Genomic DNA, 23,944 nt, shown 5'->3' on the forward strand with positions numbered 1-23,944 from the left:
ACTGAGTGCAATCATCATGATGATCCATGTAGACAGTGTTAATGTGAGTCCCATTTCCTCTTCTTTGACCCTGAAGAAGGCACAGTGATGCCGAAACGTTGGTGATTTACCCAATAAATTACCTGGAGTTTATATATAGAGTGTGTGACTATCTTTTATTTTTGTATTACTCCTCTGTAGGCCTGTCATCGCCGCCTGCTGAGACACAGGAACGTGTACCTGCTGCAGGTGAGGCAGATCATCAAAGATGGCGGTCCCTGGGAGAGACCCGCTCTGCAATCCATCCTGAAAGACACAGCCCTCACACAGACAGAAGGTACATATACATTCTCTGTTTGTATTTTTGTTTGTGAGGTTCCTATGCATTTCTTATGGTGTTTTATCTCCTCTCCCCCTATTCCTTTTTTCCACTATTCCTTCTCCCACTCTCTCTCCCTGTTAAAGTGGAGAAGTATTTGAGCTCAGAGAAGCCAATGTTCTTTGAGCTGCGTGTGCGGTACCTGCAGGCCTGTGAGCGCGTGCAGGAGGCCATGGCCCTGGCTAAGTGCTGCCTGGAACACCCAGATGTGTGGAGGCACCTGTTCTTCCACCAGGCCTACCTCACATGCCTGTGCAAGGCTTCATTACATCAACACCTGCACGAGGAGGTACAGCAACCATCTATAACTACCTTTCACTCTATCTTTAGACAGTCTCTCTAATCAGAGTAGGTTGATGGACAATGAGCATCATCAGCATGGACTCATGGTTTTGTTTCCTCCCTCAGATGGCTGAGATAGATGGCAGAGATGCAGTAGAGATCATCTGTAATGCAGAGAGCCAGGAGAAAGATGAGCTGCTGCTGTCTCTGTGCAAAGCCTTCCTCAGCCAACGGCTACACAACGGAGACATGTACTACATCTGGTCAGTAACACTGTGATATATATACTTCATGTACTACATCTGGTCAGTAACACTGATATATATACTTCATGTACTACATCTGGTCAGTAACACTGTGATATATATACTTCATGTACTACATCTAGTCAGTAACACTGTGATGTATACTTCATGTACTACATCTGGTCAGTAACACTGATATATATACTTCATGTACTACATCTGGTCAGTAACACTGTGATATATATACTTCATGTACTACATCTGGTCAGTAACACTGATATATATACTTCATGTACTACATCTGGTCAGTAACACTGTGATATATATACTTCATGTACTACATCTGGTCAGTAACACTGTGATATATATACTTCATGTACTACATCTAGTCAGTAACACTGTGATGTATACTTCATGTACAGTCGTGGCCAAAAGTTTTGAGAATGACACCAATATTAATTTCCACAAAGTTTGCTGTTTAAGTGTCTTTAGATATTTTTGTCAGATGTTACTATGGAATACTGAAGTATTATTACAAGCATTTCATACATTTTTATTGACAATTACATGAAGTTTATTGCAAAGAGTCAATATTTGCAGTGTTGACCCTTCTTTTTCAAGACCTCTGAAATCCACCCTGGCATGCTGTCAATTAACTTCCGGGCCACATCCTGACTGATGGCAGCCCATTCTTGCATAATCAATGCTTGGAGTTTATCAGAATTTGTGGGCTTTTGTTTGTCCACCCGCCTCTTGAGGATTGACCACAAGTTCTCAATGGGATTCAGGTCTGGGGAGTTTCCTGGCCATGGACCCAAAATATTGATGTTTTGTTCCCCGAGCCACGTAGTTATCACTTTTGCCTTATGGCAAGGTGCTCCATCATGCTGGAAAAGGCATTGTTTGTCACCAAACTGTTCCTGGATGGTTGGGAGAAGTTGCTCTCGGAGGATGTGGTGGTACCATTCTTTATTCACGGCTGTGTTCTGAGAAGCAACCCCACACATGAATGGTCTCAGGATGCTTTACTTTGGCATGACACAGGACTGATGGTTGCGCTCACCTTGTTTTCTCTGGACAAGCTTTTTTTCCGGATGCCCCAAACGATCGGAAAGGGGTTTCATCAGAGAAAATTACTTTACCCCAGTCCTCAGCAGTCCAATCCCTGTACCTTTTGCAGAATATCAGTCTGTCCCTGATGTTTTTCCTGTAGAGAAGTGGCTTCTTTGCTGCCCTTCTTGACGCCAGGCCATCCTCCAAAAGTCTTCGCCTCACTGTGTGTGCAGATGCACTCACACCTGCCTGCTGCCATTCCTGAGCAAGCTCTGTACTGGTGGTGCCCTGATCCCGCAGCTGAATCAACTTTAGGAGACGGTCCTGGCGCTTGCTGGACCTTCTTGGGCGCCCTGAAGCCTTCTTCACAACAATTGAACCTCTCTCCTTGAAGTTCTTGATGTTTCGATAAATGGTTGATTTAGGTGCAATCTTACTGGCAGCAATATCCAATGTTCCTGAACTCGATAGAGCCCACCGCAGCCTTGCACCAAAACCTTAGCCAGGCGGACAACAGCGTCCCATCATAGCGTGGTTCCATCGATACAAAGAAAAGGAGCTCGTCCTTATGAAGTGGTTGAAGGGCGAGTTTTAATGACAGTGCCTGTGAAGCACTTTTTGTGCAAAGCAATGATGACGGCACGTGTTACCTTGCAGGTAACCATGTTTGACAGAGGAAGAACAATGATTCCAAGCACCACCCTCCTTTTGAAGCTTCCAGTCTGTTATTCAAACTCAATCAGCATGACAGAGTGATCTCCAGCCTTGTCCTCAACACTCACACCTGTGTTATTGAGAGAATCACTGACATGATGTCAGCTGGTCCTTTTGTGGCAGGGCTGAAATGCAGTGGAAATGTTTTTTGGGGATTCAGTTCATTTGCATGGCAAAGAGGGACTTTGCAATTCATCTGATCACTCTTCATAACATTCTGGAGTATATGCAAATTGCCATCATACAAACTGAGGCAGCAGACTTTGTGAAAATTAATATTTGTTTCATTCTCAAAACTTTTGGCCACGACTGTACTAAATCTGGTCAGTAATAATACAGTACTGTAACATAATAGAATGTTGCGTTCATACAGGGATCTGGTGTTCTTGTGGAGCAGACTGTACCTCAGGGCCCATCCCTCTAAGCAGGGATTCCTGTCTGAGTGTCGCCAGCTGATGCTCTCCGCCATCAACGCCAGCGCCATCTTCCCCTTCATCAAAGTCATCACAGCAGAGGTGAGTGTACAGCCAACCACCAACAAATCTGACACTCTTGTTTGCTTAGTTTACCCTGACTTAGAAATAAACTTTGTTGTTCTGCTATTTACATAATTAAATGTAAAACTTTGTTCCTATTTCTTTGCCAGATGGGTAGTGAGGGAGTGCCATTGTGTGTGGAGCTTTGTGCTACAGCGTTACAGACAGACCTCCAGTCTGACCCTGTAACACGCTGTCTATTGTGTAAGACCATCGCCTTCCTGCTCCCCAGGGACCTGGAGGTATGTCGCCTCTGTGCCCTGCTAGTGTTCTGTCTGGAACGTAGCATGGAGGCCTACAAGACCATGTATCTGCTCTACACATACCCCGATGAGGAGCCACACCCCCAGCACACCCATGTCAGAACCAACATCCGCTTCTATATCCTACAGGTCAGAGATGGGCACCGGGGAGTACGTTTGTCAAACGTGTATTTCATTGTACAGTATGGCATTTGAAAGCCCATTGGGCTATGTATTTTTTTTCTATGTAAGAAAATGTTGGATTTCCTCATTGAGGATACATGTTGTAATAATAATGTAATACTTAGAATTGAAAACTCTGTCCTGGTCCAGGTGCTGAAGGAAGGTCTGTTCTTTGACCCAGAGTTCTGGAATCTGCTGACCCTGAGAACCCACTGTCTGGAGCTGATGACTGACAAGGCCACGAAGGATGCTCTAAATGAGCTGAAGGAGGAAGAGGAGTTGGAGCAGGTGGAGGAGGAGTGGATACCAAGCTACTGGATGGAGGAGGAGACATGCAGAATACACACAGATGCCTCCCACCTCCACCCACATACTAACACAGCACTAGAGAGCTCTGACACTGTAGGTCAGGAACCTGAAGAGGTATTGAATGGGGATGCTCCTGAGTCACAGACAGAGGACTTCCCTGTGAGGAGGAGGAGGAGGAAGAGGAGGTGGAGGAGAAGAAAGTGTAGGTCAGATATTGAGTATGCTGACGACCCAGACATTAAGTACTCCCTCATTCACAATCTCAGTTCTGAAAGCTCCACCAAGCTACCGGCCAATCGGCAGAGAGAATACCTGGCCAGACATGTGAAGAACAAGATCCTGAAGAGACGCAGCAGGAAACCAAGATGGCTGCTCCTGGAGATGACCAGACAGACGGAGAACATATCCCCAGGAGTAATGAGGGAGAAGCGACGGGAGGGAATGAGAGGAGAGGATAAGAGACAGGGAGGGGAGGGGAAGGAGAGGGGGCATGAAAAGGAAAATAAGAGAGAGATGAGGCAGGGAAGGGAGAGTAAGAGACCTTACCGTCGGACTATATCTGGCATGGAGCTGTCCTTCCCTGAAAATGAAGTGCCTGTTGACCGGGAAGTGGTAGAGAGTCATCTAGAACCCAGTGTTCGTATTAAACAACAGCACAATGTGTCTGAGAAATATGTTAACATGGGACTGCCTAATGGTGTATATGGTGAGAGACCGTTTAAGTATAAACCAGAGTCAGACGTGGATACTTCTGCGGTGGAGACTTCTGCGGTGGAGACTTCTGCGGTGGAGACTTCGGCGGTGGAGACTTCGGAGGTGGAGACTTCGGCGGTGGAGACTTCGGCGGTGGAGACTTCGGAGGTGGAGACGTCGGCGGTGGAGACGTCGGCGGTGGAGACTTCGGCGGTGGAGACTTCTGCGGTGGAGACTTCTGCGGTGGAGACTTCTGCGGTGGAGACTTCGGCGGTGGAGACTTCGGCGGTGGAGACGTCGGCGGTGGAGACTTCGGCGGTGGAGACTTCGGCGGTGGAGACTTCTGCGGTGGAGACTTTAAAAGTGGAACCTTTAGAAGTGGAGCCTTCAGAGGTAGACCCTTCAGATGCAAAGCCTTTAGACTCCAAACGTTCAGTAGTAGAGCCTTCTGACATAGAGCCTTTAGAAGTAGAGCCTTTAGAAGTAGAGCCTTCAGACGTGAAGGTTTTAGAAGGTCCCAGTGAGCAGACTGACCCAGAGTTGGATGGTCCAGCCTTGGAGATGGAGGAGTGTCCACTGAAACTGTTCCACATCTACGCCAAACTTTCCAAAGGGACAGCTGCTAAAGAATTACTTTCTAGAGAAAGTGAATTCACAGTGACAGAGGCGGGACCAGACTCAAACACTCAGGTTAGTGTTATCTGGAGAGAAAAAAGTCTAGTGATTCATTCATCTATAATGTTAATCTATAATGTATTTTTAACCTTCCTCCAGAGTTCTTTAGTGGTTATCTAGTACACCCGGTTCTGTGAATATCACCTCTCCACTTTGACAGCATAACAGCTTGTTTCTGCACCTGCAGGGTGAACAGACCAAGCCAGGCAAGGCTCCAGTACGCTCCAAACACCTGCGCTTCCACTGCAGCCACTGCCAGAAACTCTTCAAGGGAGGCAACGTGGTGAGACACACCCTGGCCCACCTGAAGCTGAGAAAGACCCGGCTGAGCTGTGTCTTTTGCGGCAAACACTTCCAAAGGTACAACCGCGCCAGGGAACACGTTCTAGAGCACATAGAGGAACTGAGAACTTCCACAGCCAACATTAAGGTCAAACCCACTGTCAATGGGGAGACATATCCCTCAAAGAATATTAATCAAGCTTCAGAGAACGAAGCGAAACCTGTTGAGAACGTGACTGAGCCCTCGACTTCGACGGACCAGCCTCCTAAACCCAAACGTGTTAAAGCCAAGCCGGTGGTGAGCAAGCAGAGTAGAATCATCCAGAACCTGAGAAACCTGATCAGAAAGACCCAGAACCAGAAGTGTAAAATGGACATGGACAACCTGAAGTCTGTGGAAGTGACTGATGAACAGGTGACTGTGAAAGACAAAGTGGTGATCGTGAGAGAGGTGGTGCCTGGGAAGGAGACAGAGGGAGGAGAGGACAAGGAGAGCGAGGGAGGAGAGGAGGAGAGGAAGCAGAAGCAGTACCACCTGTGTCCTTCAGAGGGCTGTGACAGCATCTTTATGAAGATCGGCCCATCGCTGCTGAGACACGCTGTCACCTACCACATGGAGGACGCAGCCGTTCTGGACAAGACCTTCCAGTGGGGGAAGGGGAAGTGCCAGATCTGCCAGAGGTAAGAAGGGTCTTTCCCCACAGATTATTTCCCAGGTCAGATGCAAAGGCACAGAAAAATATGTAGGCTCCAACTAGACCAAAATGTATCTAGGTGGGGCGGGGGTTCCAACTTTACTATGGTGTCACTTATGTCTCCATCTTTTTTGTTGTTGTGCCCCAGGCTCTTGTTGGTGATTGAGCACTACAGAGACCACATGAAGCTCCACGATGCTCCTCTAAAACATGCATGTCTCCACACGAACTGTGACCAACGCTTCAAGACTGCCCAGGAGCTCAAAGACCACATAGACACTCACCGCCCTCTCCAGGCCCCCTGTGGGTACTCCGGCTGTAGGGAGATCTTCTTTACCCTCCCCTCTCTCCACGACCACGAGTGGAGGCACTATACCCAGCCCCAGTCTAAAGACGAGCTGGAGCAGGGCGCTACCACAGAACTGAGCCCTGAGGGCGAGGCCCCCTGGAAACAGAGGGTGAAGAGCCAGGATGTGACAGTGCACGGGTGGAGGGGGCAGAGGGAAACGCCTACTCCCAAAAGCAGGCGCTCTGATCCTCATGAGAAGTGCCTTCACTGTAACAGGTGAAAAGAGGGACACACTGCTGTCAAATTATTTCTATCAAAACAACATTTCAACCTTGAGGTGTTCTTCAGGCCAGGCCTGAGACACGACTTGCAGAAGCCAGTGAGAACACCAAATCTACTGCTCTCCATGATTAGGCTGGGGAACCAGCCCATAGATGGTTGAGCCGGTAAAACAGGCCGTAGCTTGTTGAAAATGGTGTTGCTTATATCTCTATTCTTTTCTGTTCCAGGTACCTGTGGAACCACCAGCACTTCCTAGAACACATGAAGATCCATGATGCTCCTCTGAAACAGGTGTGTCTCCACCTGAACTGTGGCCAGCGCTTCTACAGAACCCACTTACTCTGGGAGCACATGGATACGCACCTGCCTCTCCAGGCCCCCTGTGGGTACTCCGGCTGTGGGCTGATCTTCTCCCGTCTCCCCTCTCTCCACGACCATGAGTGGAGGCATTACATCCAGGGCCAGCCTAATGACGAGCCGACAGAGGAGCAGAGCGCATCCAAAGAGGAGGGGCAGACTCCGGAGTCAGACACCAACGGTAACGACTATGACGGCCCAATGGAGACTCCAGGCACTGTTCATGGTGCTGTCACCACACCTCCTAATCATTGCACACTGAAACTCATCAACGGCCATGATGAAAAGGATAAGAAAGACAAAGCCCCCGAGACAGCCGTCCCTGCCACCACTACCACCTCTCCCACACCCCCATCCCAAACCACCACATCCACACACCCCCATCCCAGAATCCTCCAAAACATCACTGAGCCAATGACCATGAGGGACGTAGACAATATCGTCAGTTTGGCTCAGGTGGTGCCTGGCGGAGAGGAACCGGTTATCGCGGAACACAAGACCTTCAAACAAGAGGATCCTTCCTACCTACCACTGGCCAAAGCTCCCCTCATCCGCCCGCCCCCCTCTACATACCTGACCGAGGCAGCCCTCAGCATGCGCAAGCGCAGGAAGCCCAGTGAGGTCACTTCCTGCGGGCCTGGCAAAAAGAGTAAGGCTGCGGTAAAGAGGAGTGTGGTGGGGAAGAAGGAGATGGTGGCTGAGAAGGAGGCCCCTCAAAGACAGCGCTGCTCCAAGTGTTTCTCCTCCTTCACTAGCACAGAGGAACTGGAGAAACATCTCTCCCAAAATACCTGCTCCTCCCTCTTCAGCTTCGACTCCGATGACGACAGTGAGTAGCGTACGTGGGAGTTTCTGTTCACTGAATTTGTCAAACGGGGAGCTAGGGCTATGACCATTATTACATTTGGGGTAACGATTAATTGTCATGCAAATATCCACTTATCGTAATTGTAATTTGTTGAAACATGTTTTGAGCTTGTAATGTATCATAATGCATGTTTGAAAATGAGCTACGGTACACCTAATGAATAGAGCACAGCTTTATATCAAAAGGGAGAGAATGTTTTGAAACATGAACTTGGTCAACAGTTTTTCTATCGTATACAAAAAAGCATTTGCATAGTAATGTGACAACTCTTGTTTTGTAAAGCAAATATACATTTTGTTCTATTCCTTCCCAGGTTAGTGGTGAAGGGGAGTGAAATGCTCTTCATGTTCAAGCACTACAGAGACCATATGAAACGCCACAATGCTCCTATCAGACAGGTGTCTCCACTTCTAGGTTATATCTGTACTCTCTGAACTGGGCCTAATACAGGCACTACTAGCAGTCGGCTCTGAGAGCTGTAGGGCCAGACTCGTGGCCTGAAGTTTGCCGGGCACTAAAAATACAACACACACAACCCTCTGGAATCAGTGTTACTGCTACACTTCCCTGTACATACATGCGGACCGAACAGTACTGCCTTTGTCATTACACTTCTTTGTTCAATTCTTATTTGCTTTAAAATCAATATGAAGAATCACACAGTAGGTATGGTGCTTCAAAAGTCATTCTAATTGTATTGTTAGGCATAAGTTTTAGTTGGCACATAAAATCTATATTTTAGTTCAGTATTTTGTTCTGACAAATTAAACTGTTTCACAATGTATTAGAAATGGATCATCTATGCATTTAATTTAAATATTTTGTAAAAGTGATTCCAAAATTCATTTGAGAATAAAAATCACTGTTGAAGAGCCCATAATGGGATGAATATGGTGATGTGCACTTCCCTGCATTGGTTGTTTGTATGTACAAATGTTATAAGTTTGTACTCAATGAAAATATCCTCAATTCAACTCTATTTTTCTTAAAGAAAAGTCACTTGTTTTCAATAAACAATTTACAGTATAAACCAAAGTAGTGCTTTACTGCAATGTGTCAAGTAGGGAAGAGCACAATCAGTGAACTAGAAGATATTTATTTCAGATGACAAATTGCATCATTTCCATCATAAAAAGTATTGCTTCAGAGTTAGGTCATAGTTGGATCCAGGCAAAAGCCACGACAGTGTTGTTCTCTACAGGTTTGCATCACATTTTTGCCCCTGACAAATACAAAGAGAGATGAGGTAAGTACAGTAGTCGTCAGAGCAGACTGAGCTCCAACTTTTAGGGTATCATTCAGAGTACAAGCCCCTACTGTTGCAGATGCATGAAACCTTACTAAAGCAGTGTTCATTACTGGTCCCGGAGCTAATCAAGGTCTGAAACAGGTATGGTAGTGCAGGGCTGGAACAAAAGCTTGCACATACTGTGGCTATCCAGGACCAGGAGTAAAGAACATTGCCCAACTGGAATCTCCCGGCAACATGTCTACCAGTGTAGTACTTACTAGTAGTTATAACTGTTAATATGGAGTACTGGTGTCTGTTGGCAGTAGGGGTTAGGAGCAGTTGTAATAGGAGTACTAGCTATAGATGTGGCCAGGGTCTGAGGTACTCTCTCTCTCATGCAGGGTTAGAAGGCACTGGCTAGAGAACAGGGTCATATATTCTAACTACAGGCTTCAGGATGAGAGGATTCAGCATCCCAAGCATACAGTAGTACATGCATCAAACAAACTAACGCATTCCAGTCATTGTAACATGCATTTCAGTGAGTGAATGAGACAAAATAGTAATGCCTAGTAATACTTCTAAACAGTATCTAAGGTTGGCTTTGCCTTCAGAGCAGGAGAGTTATTCCTCTCACTGGAGAATCTGCTTCACTAGAGGTACAGCAAGCCTCACAGAAACCCAACAAACAAAGCCAAACATCAGAGTGGGAGACAGAGCAAATGGTTAAGCTACATCAGGATTTCACAGAAATAGTACAGTACACTGCAGATATATGAATGATACAGATATTACATGTTATAGTGATATGACAACAGTTTTCCAGATTTTGTTCATACAAGAAGTCCTACCATTGCATCATGGGGCAGCTGACCTGAGATAAACACACAAGTGATTTGTGGGTAAAGAGGGAGACATACTTCTCCGTTGTCATACCGTTGGAGAGTTCTAAACACAGATGGGCTAGAACAGACTCAGTGTGCTACACAGTACAAAGCTTTTTCTGGAGAACAATGTACTGGTACCTGGCTATACGGAGACCAGCACAATGTGGTGTGCATAAAGCAGATGAACAAACCATTTGGGATAAAAGTTTTACTAAACAGTTTTAGATCTTTTTTTAAATTTATAAATAGTTAACTTTTTATTTTGTTAGAAAAAGTACAAATGTGTCCTTTAAATGTTGAATTGGATCATAAACATGCATGGAATTAATCAAGCCTTCCTAACATATACAGTATCAATAAATATATTTATAATCAATGATAAAACGAATTTATAATAAGTAGATGCGTGCTAAAATGCAGCATTAGCACTTCCAAGGCTGAAAATGGAAGACCCAGTAAGAAGAGGAAATAAACCAGGTTAAACGATAGGTTCACATGCTGTGGGAGAGTAGGGAAGCAGATTGAAAGAAAGGGTTAGACACACAGACCTCTTTACTGAGGATAGACATGTCTGCAGGCTGAGCTGTGTGTTTCTCTGTGTTGTAGACAGAACAGTGTGTTCCTATGGCTTGTTACTCTGCCTCAGTGAGAGCTGTTGGTGTTCCAGTCGTAGGGCAGGTAGCTGACTTTGATCTTCCCAGAGGAGAGGACACTCTGCAGGCTGGACCTCTTGGGAGAGTCCCCCATGTGCTCCAGGATCCAGTTCAACAGCTGAAGGAGAGACCGGGTAAGGCTGTGTTAGGACAGAAGACCGTACTCTTCAGTTAAAGGTGAAAGGTCAGTTTTGAGGTACCTTCTCATCTGTGCCTCCGAAGTCTGCCTTGTACCACTTAAATATTTGGCTGAGACGGACCTCCCCCTTCTCAGAATCCACCACACAGCCATCATCGTTCTCCAGGAAGGACTCGGCCGCCGTGCGTAGTTGGCTATCGATGTCCTGATTGGTCAGAGAGGACAAATCACGTGACTTTACTCATCTCCAGATTCATAAAATACTGTGTCACTACCTGTGTAGTATTTTCATTGTAAAAACCCAGTTTGTTACCTTTGGAGTGTATGTTTTGATGGGTGGACAGCCCATAGCTCCACAGTTCAGTGCAAAATGGATGAGAGGCTCAGCGTCTGGGAGAGCCACCTGGTGGACAAACAGAGAACATCCACTATCACCACTACAACCACTGCCACAGATTGTGCAACATTTCAGATAAAAACATACATTTTCACCAGTAAATCAGAGATGTGAATAAAAAAAATGATAATAAGTTGAATAGTTTTCCCCGGTCCAGCGGAGTAGTGTACCTGTAGACGAGGGTCAGTCTTAGAGAAGGGCTTGAGAAGCTGTGCGACACCCTTTCTGTTCCCTCTCAGAACCCCGTTCTCTATGTCCTGCAGAGTGAACACCTCTCCTCCAATCAGGTAGCTCACGTAGTTAAAGAACTGCAAACACACAGGAACAAAGTAATATCACTGCTAAACAGACTTGTTGTCTTTCCACAATCCTAGATGGTGCTCTTACCTTGTACCTCTGCCACATGTTGGTTGGGGCTCCCATCCGGACGTTTCCGTGGATGACCAGAGCGTTGTAGGTGTTGATGAAGAAGGCTAGTTTCTCCTCTCTGGTCAGCGACAGCAGCTCCACTCTTTGTAGCTGAACAGCCAGCTCACAGTAGCGCTCAAACACTGGGCTCAGGGACATGGCCTTGTAGTCCACACACTGTAAGGTAACACACATAATATATCTACTGTAGTGGAGGGTGCAGTTAGTTCAGTGTGACTGTTACCTTTCCATCAGAAGAGAGGTACTCAGAGAACAACTTCAGGATCATATTCCTTAGAATGGCAGACAACTCAGCAGCTGAGAGAGAGGGAGAAAGAGAGAGAATATAGACATTATATAATTAATAATCTATTTTTAACAGATAATGAGCAGATGTCCTAACTAGGAAATACATTCTGATTAAGGTTACTTCTTATGCAAGACAACAAGAGGCATGCAGAAAAGCTCAACTTATGCAATGACAGAGACTCACACACACGTTTGCACAAACACAGAGATCAGCTGCTTTTAAGGACACCTACTGCAATCCCAGTTAATCGTATCAGGGAATTAATGTAATAGCCCACACCAGGTGTGGATTGCCTCTTACACTTGTGTGTTTAACTAGCAGAAAGAGAAGCTCCATGCAGGAAAGCTCACACCTACACAGTATGATTTATCTGAAAGTGCCTAAACCACCCAAAGAGCAAGCTGAGGCAACAGTGGCAAGGAAAGGCTCACTAGCAAGAAGAAACTTTGAGAAGAACCAGACTCAGAAAAGAGAGTCCTCCCTACCTACCCTGTAAAGGAGAGCATGCAGCAGTCTGTCCTGCGTTCAGGGCCGAGTGAGGGTTGCGTTCCATCAGCCTGTACAGCCTGTCACTCACTCCAAACCCCTCCCCCTTCCCTGCCCCAGCCACGCCCACCATGTACTTCCTGTCCAGTAACATCTGCCCAGTCTCACATGCCTTAGTCATCTCTGCCAGAATCCGAGAATTAGAATCAGTTATAATCATAGAATAGAACAATAGAATTAGAATTTATACGTAGAATTTAGGAATATCTGTTTACTCATTCTCATTCCTTACCCATGCCCCTCTCTTTCTGCAGCCAGCCAACCAGCTGTGCTCCTGTGAAGCTGTTTCTGCACATGCTCAGTCCCCTCCACTGAAATCCAATCACATCGCTCTGCTTGAGATCCTCTACCACGTCCGCTAACGCATGCCTCTCACACTTAAACTCTGCAGAGAATGCACACAGGGCTTGACAATCATCTAATGTGTGAATGGATGCCACTCACCAGACATCAACACTATAGGAATGTGTAAGAGAAAATGGTTGGAGCAATTGACAATATTTATTTCTTACTGTAGTCCATATGAATGTATTTTATGGACCTGAGTGGTAGCAGAGGAGACTAGAACTCAGACACATACTGTGGCTGGGCAGAGAGGCCAGGTGCTGGCTATCAGGTAACACTGATCCATTGTCTCTGCTTCTGCTGTGGTGACAGGAGATGGGCGCACACACACACACACACACACACACTCACACACAGAGAGCTGTGGCTGCTGAAACAAAACCACAAAACCAGCCTGTCTCTCATGCAGCAGACGCCAACATTCCACACTGACAAGACAGACACTTCTTCCCCAGGTCTTATGATACTGATATTATAGCTGGTATTCAAACAGTAGCATGTCCAGTAATATCAGTATCATATCCAAATAACCCTGTCGAATCAGAGCTCATGTTTATAACTAGAGGAAGACTAGATTAGTCTCGCCGCAGGAGGTCTGTCTTAACTGCAATAGGCAAAAATGGTTAATAAACTAATTTGACTGAATGTGTCTTTGCAGCCATTCCAGTCTACCCATTCCAGTTCTAAGGTGCAAACATTTCTATAGAGCAGGGCCCAACTCTAAAATCGACCATAATCTAATCAGGCACAGGGCTTCTTGTGTGTCCACTGACCTCCATCAGCCTCCTCAGCTGTGTCTGAGCCATCTGATTGGTTCTCCTCGGGCAGGGGCAGGGCTTCTGACAAGACAGGCTCCTCCCTCACCAAACGCACTAGACGCTCCAACTCCTCTGGAAGCTTCAGAGAGTAGTGTTTATTGAACCTTTATTTAGCCAGGTAAGGCATTCAGAAGCAAGCCTCTACTTACTACAATAGCAAACCCACCTTTTGTACATTTTTTGGTAAAGAACCTAGTTAAGTTCACTTAACTGAATGACTGAATATAGAGCAGTCAGAGACAATGTATCCATCCATCTGAGAGACAGTGTTCTCACCAGTTCCTGCAGGTCATCATTCCCCCCGATGTGGACACTGTTGAAGAAGATCTGAGGAACTGTGCTCCGTCCGGTCAGCTCCTTCACACTGTCCCGGAGCTCTGGGTGCTTTCCCATGTCTACATCACACACAGGCAGACCCAGACGGCCAAGGCTTGTCTTAGCCTGCACACAGTGGGGACAGCCCAGCACAGAGTACACCGTCACCCTGCCCAGCACCCTGCCCTCAGTCTCCCCCATCTAAACAGCCACCGGAGAGGATAAACAGAGAAGAGACAGAGGTTTAGTAAGCAGCATTGTTGGGTGGTAGTGGTGAAATTAAGTGTTTTGACAACACTTCCTTGAGGAGGTGTAGCAATAATTATGTACCAAGTTCCTTGTGGGGAATGACAGTGACTTGCAATATTAGGTTCATTGGGTTGATGAAATCATGGTACACTATCAACTTCCTCCTCAAAACATACTTACCTGCAGAGTTCATCAATACTGGAAAAAGTATATTTTTACCTCCATGATGACATTTAACACACTGTTGAAGGACTCTGTGGTTTAAACATTGCCTACAACTTCCTGTTAATAAATCTGACAAGATAGAGCAATCATGAGAAAGAAAAAAACTTGGCTACTGATGACATCCACTTTGTCCAATCTTCTGCAAAGAGGTTAATCCTCTCTGGTAATAGGGTTAGTTTAGGGTTGGGGTTGTTTGGGTTACTAACGTACCGTTAGTTAGGAACACTCTTAGCTAATTAACGTCATCATACTGTGCTGGCAAGACCCATATAGCTAGCTACTGAATCGCAAAATGATTGCGAAGCCCAGCAGTACAGTAGTGTATTATCAACTGGCCAACATTAAGCTATCATATAAAATGCAGATGCTTGACATAACTAGATAATGATACTCACCATAGCATAGTCTAGGTAACCTTAGCTAGCTAGTTATCATCATTGCCTACCTTGTTTTGGGACGGCGTCGGACACCCTAACGTTACTTGCAATACGCCACAACCTTTATCGACAAATCTCAGAGATGCACGGAATTAATGATGTTCTTCTGTCGCGATAATAATGCCTTAGTAAGCATTATTAAGAAAAAAAAAATGTACCTAGTACATGCTGAAAATGATTAGTTAACTCACTGTAGATGGCACTGTCACTTCTGCTTCTGTCTACAGGCAGCGTGCAAATACTTGCGGAACCTTTGAGGGATGCCGTGTTTCCTCCCGGACGTTCCCTTTGGTACCCTCGAGTGGTGGATGACGGAAGTACAACCACAGCCATTGCAGGTGTTTACTGGGTTAAACGTTGTATACGATCGTTTTAAATATGCCTGTATTGTCCGATACGGAGCGTAAGGGCTGTAAAAATATGTTGGGTATCATGTCAAGGGGCGACATACTTTCGCTTAGCGATACAGTCACCAACAAAATGATTGCAGTGGAAAACATTACAGGTGAGAACTTAGCGGCTAATGTTAACCCAATAATAATGGACTAAAGGAGCCGAACGTATCTGCTTTTCAGTCCAAAGACCACATGTTATGTTTAAATGCGAATTGGCTTTGGATACAAAAACAGACACTCAATCTAAACGTGAATCGATTGTCAATTGCGGTTCGGCTGTAGAATCCTAAATCCCTTAACTTTCATATCACAATTTGTTTTTTTTTTTAAATAAAAGTAACCTTTATTTATCTAGGCAAGTCAGTTCAGAACAAATTCTTATTTTCAATGACGGCCTAGGAACAGTGGGTTAACTGCCATGTCAAGGGGCAGAACGACAGATTTTTACCTTGTCAGCTCGGGGATTCGATCTTGCAACCTTTCGGATACTGTTCCAACGCTCTAACCACTATGCGACCTGCCGCTCCCCACTTCGAAAAAATGTCTCAAATGCAAAATACACACTTACTGTACATGGTTTTAATACAGTCGCAGCCCGCAGTATTGTTCAGTGTCAACATGTTTTTGGCGTCCGTCTACGGTTTGGTTACACACAGCTGTTCGGAGACGCAGATATCTAATTAGCACATGTAACTAGTCCAACCACTGTCTAACGTATTGTTCCGCTAACAAGCGCTGTAACATGGACATATGTGTGGGAACCCGAACCCTATAAATATGTGTATCAATATAACCTCTTATGATTTCTCCCAGATATGAAAGATAAGAACCTTTCTTGCATCCGAAACCATACATAGCCATGCTGTTAATGTTCAGACCGAAAGTCGGGACTCTTAACAAAACACCCCTATACAGAAGACTCCTTCATCCAATGATCAAGGGGTAGCTAACCCACTCATAACTACCTCTAGCGCATATTGATGATAGTGTCTTCTGGCCAGGGCATTTTGTTAAGAGCCCCGACGCTGGTTATGAACGTTAAAACGCATCGCTTGTGGTATGATTTTAGAAACAAGGATTGAACATCTTTCATATAATCGAGAAATATATTTTTTTAAACAAAAGGTTAAATTATTACACACCTTTGTTAAGGTTCCCAATATTTCCAGGTTACAGCACTGTTGCCTGCAACTGTGTTAAAACAGTGTACAGTGTATATTTTTCATTTGTGAAATTATTTTGTGATATGAAAGTAAAGGGGTTTTTGATTCTAGAACTATACCTCAATTGAGAATTAGGTTCACATTTAGATGGAGTATTTGGCTGACAGCCAATTCGCCTCCAAACAGAACATGTAAGGTCCTTGGACTATAAGGAGTAACATTAGGCTCCTTTAGTCCATTATTGGGCGAGCTAACTAGCTAGCTGCCAACCTTTGCAAGTTTTTATCTGTAAATGTTATACCATAGTAAAATCTTGGGGTCGTCTCTGTCTGTTACAGAAGCAGTTGAGGCCATTCTTTCATACACCAAGGATACGGAGGAGCTGCTAAAACGGAAAAAGGTCCACCGTGACGTTATATTCAAGTACCTGGCAAAGGAGGGGGTGGTGATGCCCCCCAACAGTGAGAAACACCAGCTAGTGAAGCGGACTCTAGAGTTTTGGTCTACTGGGAAGGTATAGACACATTTGTGTTTCTGTGTTTCATAGAGGCTGAATTTGACAAGAACATTTTAACATGCTTTTGTCACTTAATGTCTGTGGTCTTGTTTGTAGGCATTGGACTATCAAACCCCAGCAGTTGAGACCAGCCTAAGTCTGAGACCAGCTGAGAGTGTCTCTGTTTCCTCTGAGGCAGGGTACAGTCCTGGTTTTGACCACCTGGCCTTGGCCAGACAGTTCTGTCAGTGGTTCTTCCAGCTTCTCAACAGTCAGAACCCCTCCCTGCGCCAGCCTCCTAAGGACTGGGGACCACAACACTTCTGGGAGGACGTCCGTCTGCGCCTCTACTCCAGGTAAAAATCTGGACACAAATTATATAGTTTTTAGTCTCTTAAGGACTAAGCATTGATTTTGACTAACTTACCATTTTCTTTTGTATTGACCATACAGTATTAAATACCATATTAATTCATAGGACCTCTCTCTCTCACTCTCTGTCTCAGTGCTGTTGGCGAACAAATGGAAGAATTCCATGGCTCTGAGCTGACTAGCCTGCGTCTCCTGGCCCTGGCGAGGGACGAGAGGCTCCTGTTGAGCCCCAACCTTGACCCCCCTGGCCTGAAGGTCCTGTCCTCCCCCCACGGCCTGGTGTTGGTGGCTGTGGCAGGGACCATTCACAGAGATGATGTCTGCCTAGGAGTATATGAACAGGTGTTTGGCCTCATCCGCTCACCGCTGGAACAGAACAGCTGGAAGATTAAGTTTGTCAACCTGAAGATCAAGGGGCAGGACGCCCTGGGAGGAGCAGAGGAGCTGGCCTCTCCTGCACTGACCTGCAGCTCCTCTGAACTACAGCTGCTCTGCAGATGAGGGAACTGAGGTTCATCCCAATAGTCTAAAGGTGCTTCCTCTCCTTGCTTCCTTTCCCTTATCTGCACTTGTGAAAAACATGGACAGGTGAAAGTAAATAGCCAATGTCACCATCCACCATATTGTTTTCACCTATCTTGGGTTCTCAGGTCAGTGCAGATAAAGGAGAGAAGAAGAGAGAGACACACTTCAGATGATTGAAATTCACACTTGGTGTCACTAAGAGAAGAGGACTGCTCTGTAGACCATAAGGGAGCAGTGGTTAGAGATATGCCTGTGAGAATGAAAGACAAAGTGCACTCAATACATTATGCAAGTAATTTAATTGTCATGATGGGGTAAACATACATTTCATGGTCTGTTTTCCTCAATACTATATAGTTAGCTATTATTTACTGCTGTATCAAGAAGAAAAATGTAAATTTTTTGCTATTAATACTATATTCCAGGATATGTTTAGGTTTACTCTCCATGTAATGGGAAAAGTTCTTGGTTGGTGTAGGAATGGGTGGTTTTCACGATTCTTCTGTTCTCTCATTTGAGGCATTTTCCCTTAAATGACCTGTGATATGTGCCTTATGTAGAATAGTCTATAAGCAGAAGCATGCCTCTATCATCGGTAACTGTATATGGCTAAAACTTGAATTATATTATATTGTAAATATGTATCATACCAGACTAAAAATAATTTAAACCTTTGCCTGTGTACTGTTTGCTTCGCTCTGTGTCATCCTGTTTGGCTAATATTATATTAACTGTATTGATATTGATCAGGTATGTGACTTACAGTGCATTCGGAAAGTATTCAGAACCCTTGACTTTTTCCACATTGTTATGTTAGCCTTATTCTCATATATATATATATATATATATATATAACACTAAAATAACATCCTAGATCTGAATGAATTAAATACTTTTTTCTTTACATAGTTGAATGTGCTGACAACAAAATCACACAAAAATTATCAATGGAAATCAAATTTATCATCCCATGGAGGTCTGGATTTGGAGTCACACTCAAAATTAAATTGGAAAACTACACTACAGGCCGATCCAACTTTGATATAATGTCCTTAAAACAAGTCAAAATGAGGCTAAGTAGTGTGTGTGGCCTCCACGTGCCTGTATGACCTCCTAAGGCCTCCTCCACGTCTCCTGATGTACTGGCCTGTCTCCTGGTTGCGCCTCCATGCTCTGGACACTACGCTGACAGACACAGCAAACCTTGCCACAGCTCGCATTGATGTACCATCCTGGATGAGCTGCACTACCTGAGCCACACTCCGTCTCATGCTACCACTAGAGTGAAAGCACCGCCAGCATACAAAAGTGACCACAACATCAGCCAGGAAGCATAGGAAATGAGAAGTGGTCTGTCGTCACCACCTGCAGAACCACTCCTTTATTGGGGGTGTCTTGCTAATTGCCTATAATTTCCACCTGTTGTCTATTCCATTTGCACAACAGCATGTGAAATTTATTGTCAATCAGTGTTGCTTCCTAAGTGGACAGTTTGATTTCACAGAAGTGTGATTGACTTGGAGTTACATTGTGTTGTTTAAGTGTTCCCTTTATTTTTTTGAGCAGTGAATATATATATATATTTTTAAATACAATTCTCAATCTACACATAAATCCCCCATAATGACTAATCCAAAACAGGTTTAAAAGTGTTTGCACATTTATTAAAAATAAACTTAAATATTACATTTACATAAGACTTTACTCAGTACTTTGTTGAAGCAACTTTGGCAGCGATTACAGCCTCGAGTCTTCTTGGGTATGATGCTACAAGCTTGGCACCTGTATTTGGGGAGTTTCTCCCATTCTCTGCAGATCCTTTCAAGCTCTGTCAGTTTGGATGTGAAATGTCACTCCACAGCTATTTTCAGGTCTCTCCAGAGATGTTCGATCGGTACTGAACATGTGTCTGAGGTATGTCTGAGGTACTCAACAGGCTTTCATCAATAATCTCTGTACTTTGCTCCATTCATCTTTCCCTCAATCCTGACTAGTCTTCCAGTCCCTGCCACTGAAAACATCCCTACAGCATGACGCTGCCACCACCATGCTTCACTCTGAAGCTTGGTATTCAGGCCAAAGAGTTCAATCTTGGTTTCATCAGACTAGAGAATCTTGTTTCTCATGGTCGGAGAGTCCTTTAGATGACAGTCCTTTAGTTTCTCCCTTCTTCACAGAAGGTCCCCAACATGTTCTTGGGGACCTTCAATGTTGCATAAAGTTTTTGTTACCCTTCCCCAGATCTGTGCCAAGACACACTCCTGTGTCGGAGCTCTATGGACAATTCCTTCGATCTCGTGGCTTGGTTTTTGCTCTGACAAGAACTTCCAACTGTGGGACCTTATATAGACAGGTGTGTGCCTTTCCAAATCATGTCCAATCAATTGAATTTACAGCAGTCCAGTCAATTTCTAAATACATCTCAAGGATGATCAGTGGAAACAGCATGCACCTGAGCTCAATTTTGAGTTTCATAACAAAGGGTCTGAATACTTATGTAAATAAGGTATTGCTGTTTAGTTTTTCATAAATGTCTAAAATCCTGTTTTTACTTTGTCATTATGAGATATTGTGTGTAGATTGATGAGGGAAAAAAGCAATTTAATCAATTTTAGAAAAAGGCTGTAACATATCAAAATGTGGAAAAAGTCAGGGGGTCTGAAAACTTCCCGAATGCACTGCATTCACCTAGTCCAACAGTATATGTTCTCTTTCGACCTGTGCTTTATGCATTCTTATTATTCACTGAATTTGCATTACTTTTCAATGTTTTGCACAATCATTTTGCAATAGACCATCAATACATTGGTTAATGAACCAAATGTTTAGCAGTTAATTCGATTTTGTATTGAGGTTACAAAGGTTTCTATTTTGCGTAATTGAAATCAAAAGCTCCCAGATATGCTCTGCTGAAATGGAACTGGTTAAATTGGCATATATTGCTGGCATGATCTGACATCAAGTTACTATGAAAAGTTTCAGCACACGTTTCTGATTTTAAATGAGCTCTTTGTAGTTTTAAAAATGTCATGATTTAATTACAACGAGCGTTATGGTTGCAGAGAGTCGGAGAAGATGGATGACATCCTCACTTCGATTTACTGTCACTAACAAAAAGACGGATCTTTTCAAATCAAATACACATTTTTCGTTACATGCTTAGTAAATGCGTGTGGACTAACAGTCAAATGTTCACTTACGGGCCCTTCCCAACAATGCAGAGAGAAAGAAAATAGAGAAATAATAGAAAATGAAGACGTGTAATAATAAATACACAATGAGTCATGATAACTTGGCTATATGCACAGGCTACCAGTCCCAGGTCGATGTGCAAGGTAGTCGAGGTAGATACTATATGTACATGTAGGAATAAAGTGAAAGATAATAAATAGTAGCAGCAGTGCATGTGATGAGTCAACGTTAGCGCAAAAAGGGTCAATGTAGATAGTCCAGGTAGCTACAGTGCCTTTAGAAAGTACTCACATTGTGTTGTGTTACAGCCTGAATTAGAAATTGATTGAATTGAGATTGCTTTGTCACGGCTATAGACACAATACCTCATAATGTCAAAGTGGGATTATGATTTTCAACATTTAATAATTAATAAAAAAACAAAATGTGAAATTTCTTGAGTCAATAAGCATTCAATTCCTTTGTTATGGCAAGTCTAAATAAGTTCAGGAGTAAAAATGTATTTAAGAAGTCACATAAATTACACTCTGTGTGCAATAATAGTCTTTAAAATGGTTTTTTGAATGACTGTATCTCACCTCTGTACCACACAGATACAATTATCTGTAAGGTCCCTCAGTCAAGCAATGAATTTCTAACAAAGACCTGGCAGGTTTTCTATTGCCTCACAAAGAAGGGAACCTGTTGGTAGAAAATAAGCAGGCAATGAATATTCCTTAGAGTATAGTGAAGTTATTACTTATACTTTGGATGGTAAAATCCCTGGGGAAGTCAATGCTCAACCCCCCTGAAGCAATTCCATAAGTGGAAAACAGGAGCTGCCTCCACCATTTCAACTTCAGCATTTCAACATCATCAAATCACTTCTGCTTGGTCTAATACAGTGCCATCTAAAAGACCGGAGTGATGGCCAAATCCAAGCTGGCTTCCGTTGACACTTTTTTTTGGTGTGACAGGACCATTCACACTTGAGCTTGCTAAATTTAGCACAACGCTGTTTGGCAAATTATACTCTTTTTGTGAAGGAAGGCCAGATGCTCGCTGGCTTCCCTTGCCTTCTATGCCAAGGATGGCAACAGTATACTCGTTTGGACCAGACAGACTAGACAGCAACTAGACAGACAGAGGGGCGTTGTTTTGCTGCTCGGAAGCTTTCTCCTGTGAGATACATTCAGCTTCTTGCGAATTGTAGTAAAATGATGAAACACAGAGATATCCATGAATACACGCCACTGTGGATCAACAGCACTGTTTTGACTCCACAATACTAACCTTAATTACATAATGAAAAGAAGGAAGCGTGTACAGCTAACAAACATTACAAAACATGCACACTGTTTACAATAAGGCACTAAATAATACTGCAAAAAACAAGACTCTCACAGCCTCACGTCAGAATTAGATGTTCATCCATGTTTCTCAAATGTCAAATTTCAAAGTTTTTGGTTACTTCTCTTTATCCTTCCAAGGTTAAGTTTAGGCAATAACTCCAAATTCTTAAGGTTTGGCATTAACTCCAAATGGTTAATGTAAAGGTTAAGGTTTGGTAATAACTCCAAATGGTTAATGTAAAGGTTAAGGTTTGGTATTAACTCTGAATGGTTAATGTAAAGGTTAAGGTTTGGTAATAACTCCAAATGGTTAATGTAAAGGTTAAGGTTTGGTAATAACTCCAAATGGTTAATGTAAAGGTTAAGGTTTGGTAATAACTCCAAATGGTTAATGTAAAGGTTAAGGTTTGGTAATAACTCCAAATGGTTAATGTAAAGGTTAAGGTTTGGTAATAACTCCAAATGGTTAATGTAAAGGTTAAGGTTTGGTATTAACTCTGAATGGTTAATGTAAAGGTTAAGGTTTGGTATTAACTCTGAATGGTTAATGTAAAGGTTAAGGTTTGGTATTAACTCTGAATGGTTATTGTAAAGGTTAAGGTTTGGTATTAACTCTGAAATTATTAATGTTAATGTAAAGGTTAAGGTTTGGTATTAACTGAAATTATTAATGTAAAGGTTAAGGTTTGGTATTAACTCCAAATGGTTAATGTAAATGTTAAGGTTTGGTATTAACTGAAATTTTGGTATTAACTCTGAATGGTTAAAAGGTTTGGGTTAAGGTTTGGTATTAACTGAAATTATTAATGTAAAGGTTAAGGTTTGGTATTAACTCTGAATGGTTAATGTAAAGGTTAAGGTTTGGTATTAACTCTGAATGGTTAATGTAAAGGTTAAGGTTTGGTATTAACTCTGAATGGTTAAGGTTTGGTATTAACTCTGAATGGTTAATGTAAAGGTTAAGGTTTGGTATTAACTCTGAATGGTTAATGTAAAGGTTAAGGTTTGGTATTAACTCTGAATGGTTAATGTAAAGGTTAAGGTTTAAGGTTTGGTTAACTCTGAATGGTTAATGTAAAGGTTAAGGTTTGGTATTAACTCTGAATGGTTAATGTAAAGGTTAAGGTTTGGTATTAACTCTGAATGGTTAATGTAAAGGTTAAGGTTTGGTATTAACTCTGAATGGTTAATGTAAAGGTTAAGGTTTGGGTTAATGTAAAGGTTAAGGTTTGGTATTAACTCCAAATGGTTCATGTAAATGTTAAGGTTTGGTATTAACTGAAATTATTAATGTAAAGGTTAAGGTTTGGTATTAACTCTGAATGGTTAATGTAAAGGTTAAGGTTTGGTATTAACTCTGAATGGTTAATGTAAAGGTTAAGGTTTGGTATTAACTCTGAATGGTTAATGTAAAGGTTAAGGTTTGGTATTAACTCTGAATGGTTAA

At 43.3% G+C, this 23,944-nt stretch overlaps 3 protein-coding genes across 13 annotated transcripts in view; 2 read left to right on the plus strand and 1 right to left on the minus strand.

The window, feature by feature from the left end:
- Window positions 1-9,090, plus strand: part of LOC118376672 (zinc finger protein 654-like) — a 17,654-nt gene extending 8,564 nt beyond the window's left edge. For 2 of the 6 annotated variants that reach the window (XM_035763409.2, XM_035763412.2), the window contains exons 4-12: window positions 181-316; window positions 445-647; window positions 767-903; window positions 3,026-3,167; window positions 3,299-3,580; window positions 3,764-5,305; window positions 5,478-6,253; window positions 6,416-6,832; window positions 7,066-9,090. In XM_035763409.2, coding sequence (XP_035619302.1) covers window positions 181-316; window positions 445-647; window positions 767-903; window positions 3,026-3,167; window positions 3,299-3,580; window positions 3,764-5,305; window positions 5,478-6,253; window positions 6,416-6,832; window positions 7,066-8,032 — 4,602 coding nt within the window. In that variant the 3' untranslated portion in view covers window positions 8,033-9,090. The remainder of the gene's footprint in view (window positions 1-180; window positions 317-444; window positions 648-766; window positions 904-3,025; window positions 3,168-3,298; window positions 3,581-3,763; window positions 5,306-5,477; window positions 6,254-6,415; window positions 6,833-7,065) is intronic. The other 4 variants (XM_035763410.2, XM_035763411.2, XM_052493441.1 and 1 more) reach the window with 4 other exon arrangements.
- A 53-nt stretch (window positions 9,091-9,143) lies between these two features.
- Window positions 9,144-16,281, minus strand: zgc:152951 (uncharacterized protein LOC569013 homolog). 5 transcript variants are annotated; one of them, XM_035763414.2, is made up of 11 exons: window positions 15,987-16,281; window positions 14,074-14,313; window positions 13,753-13,876; window positions 12,867-13,019; window positions 12,578-12,757; window positions 12,023-12,096; window positions 11,758-11,955; window positions 11,541-11,678; window positions 11,287-11,376; window positions 11,035-11,178; window positions 9,144-10,952 (listed from the first exon to the last, which is right to left on the minus strand). In XM_035763414.2, the coding sequence occupies exons 2-11, from the start codon at window positions 14,311-14,313 to the stop codon at window positions 10,824-10,826; spliced, it is 1,470 nt and encodes a 489-aa protein (XP_035619307.1). In that variant the 5' UTR covers window positions 15,987-16,281; the 3' UTR covers window positions 9,144-10,823. The 5 variants fall into 5 exon arrangements, with proteins under 5 accessions (XP_035619307.1, XP_035619309.1, XP_035619310.1 ...); XM_035763416.2 differs by having other exon boundaries at window positions 15,867-16,281; XM_035763417.2 differs by lacking the exon at window positions 15,987-16,281 and adding an exon at window positions 15,215-15,330.
- On the plus strand, window positions 15,105-18,648 carry c34h3orf38 (chromosome 34 C3orf38 homolog). Of its 2 annotated transcripts, none has more exons than XM_052493444.1 (4): window positions 15,105-15,361; window positions 16,920-17,095; window positions 17,195-17,433; window positions 17,584-18,648. In XM_052493444.1, the coding sequence occupies exons 1-4, from the start codon at window positions 15,220-15,222 to the stop codon at window positions 17,948-17,950; spliced, it is 924 nt and encodes a 307-aa protein (XP_052349404.1). In that variant the 5' UTR covers window positions 15,105-15,219; the 3' UTR covers window positions 17,951-18,648. The 2 variants fall into 2 exon arrangements, with proteins under 2 accessions (XP_052349404.1, XP_035619311.1); XM_035763418.2 differs by lacking the exon at window positions 15,105-15,361 and adding an exon at window positions 15,385-15,528.
- Window positions 18,649-23,944: the final 5,296 nt, after the last annotated feature.

The sequence above is a fragment of the Oncorhynchus keta genome, chromosome 34, assembly GCF_023373465.1.
Source record: "Oncorhynchus keta strain PuntledgeMale-10-30-2019 chromosome 34, Oket_V2, whole genome shotgun sequence".
In the NCBI taxonomy this organism is placed as follows: Eukaryota; Metazoa; Chordata; class Actinopteri; order Salmoniformes; family Salmonidae; genus Oncorhynchus; species Oncorhynchus keta.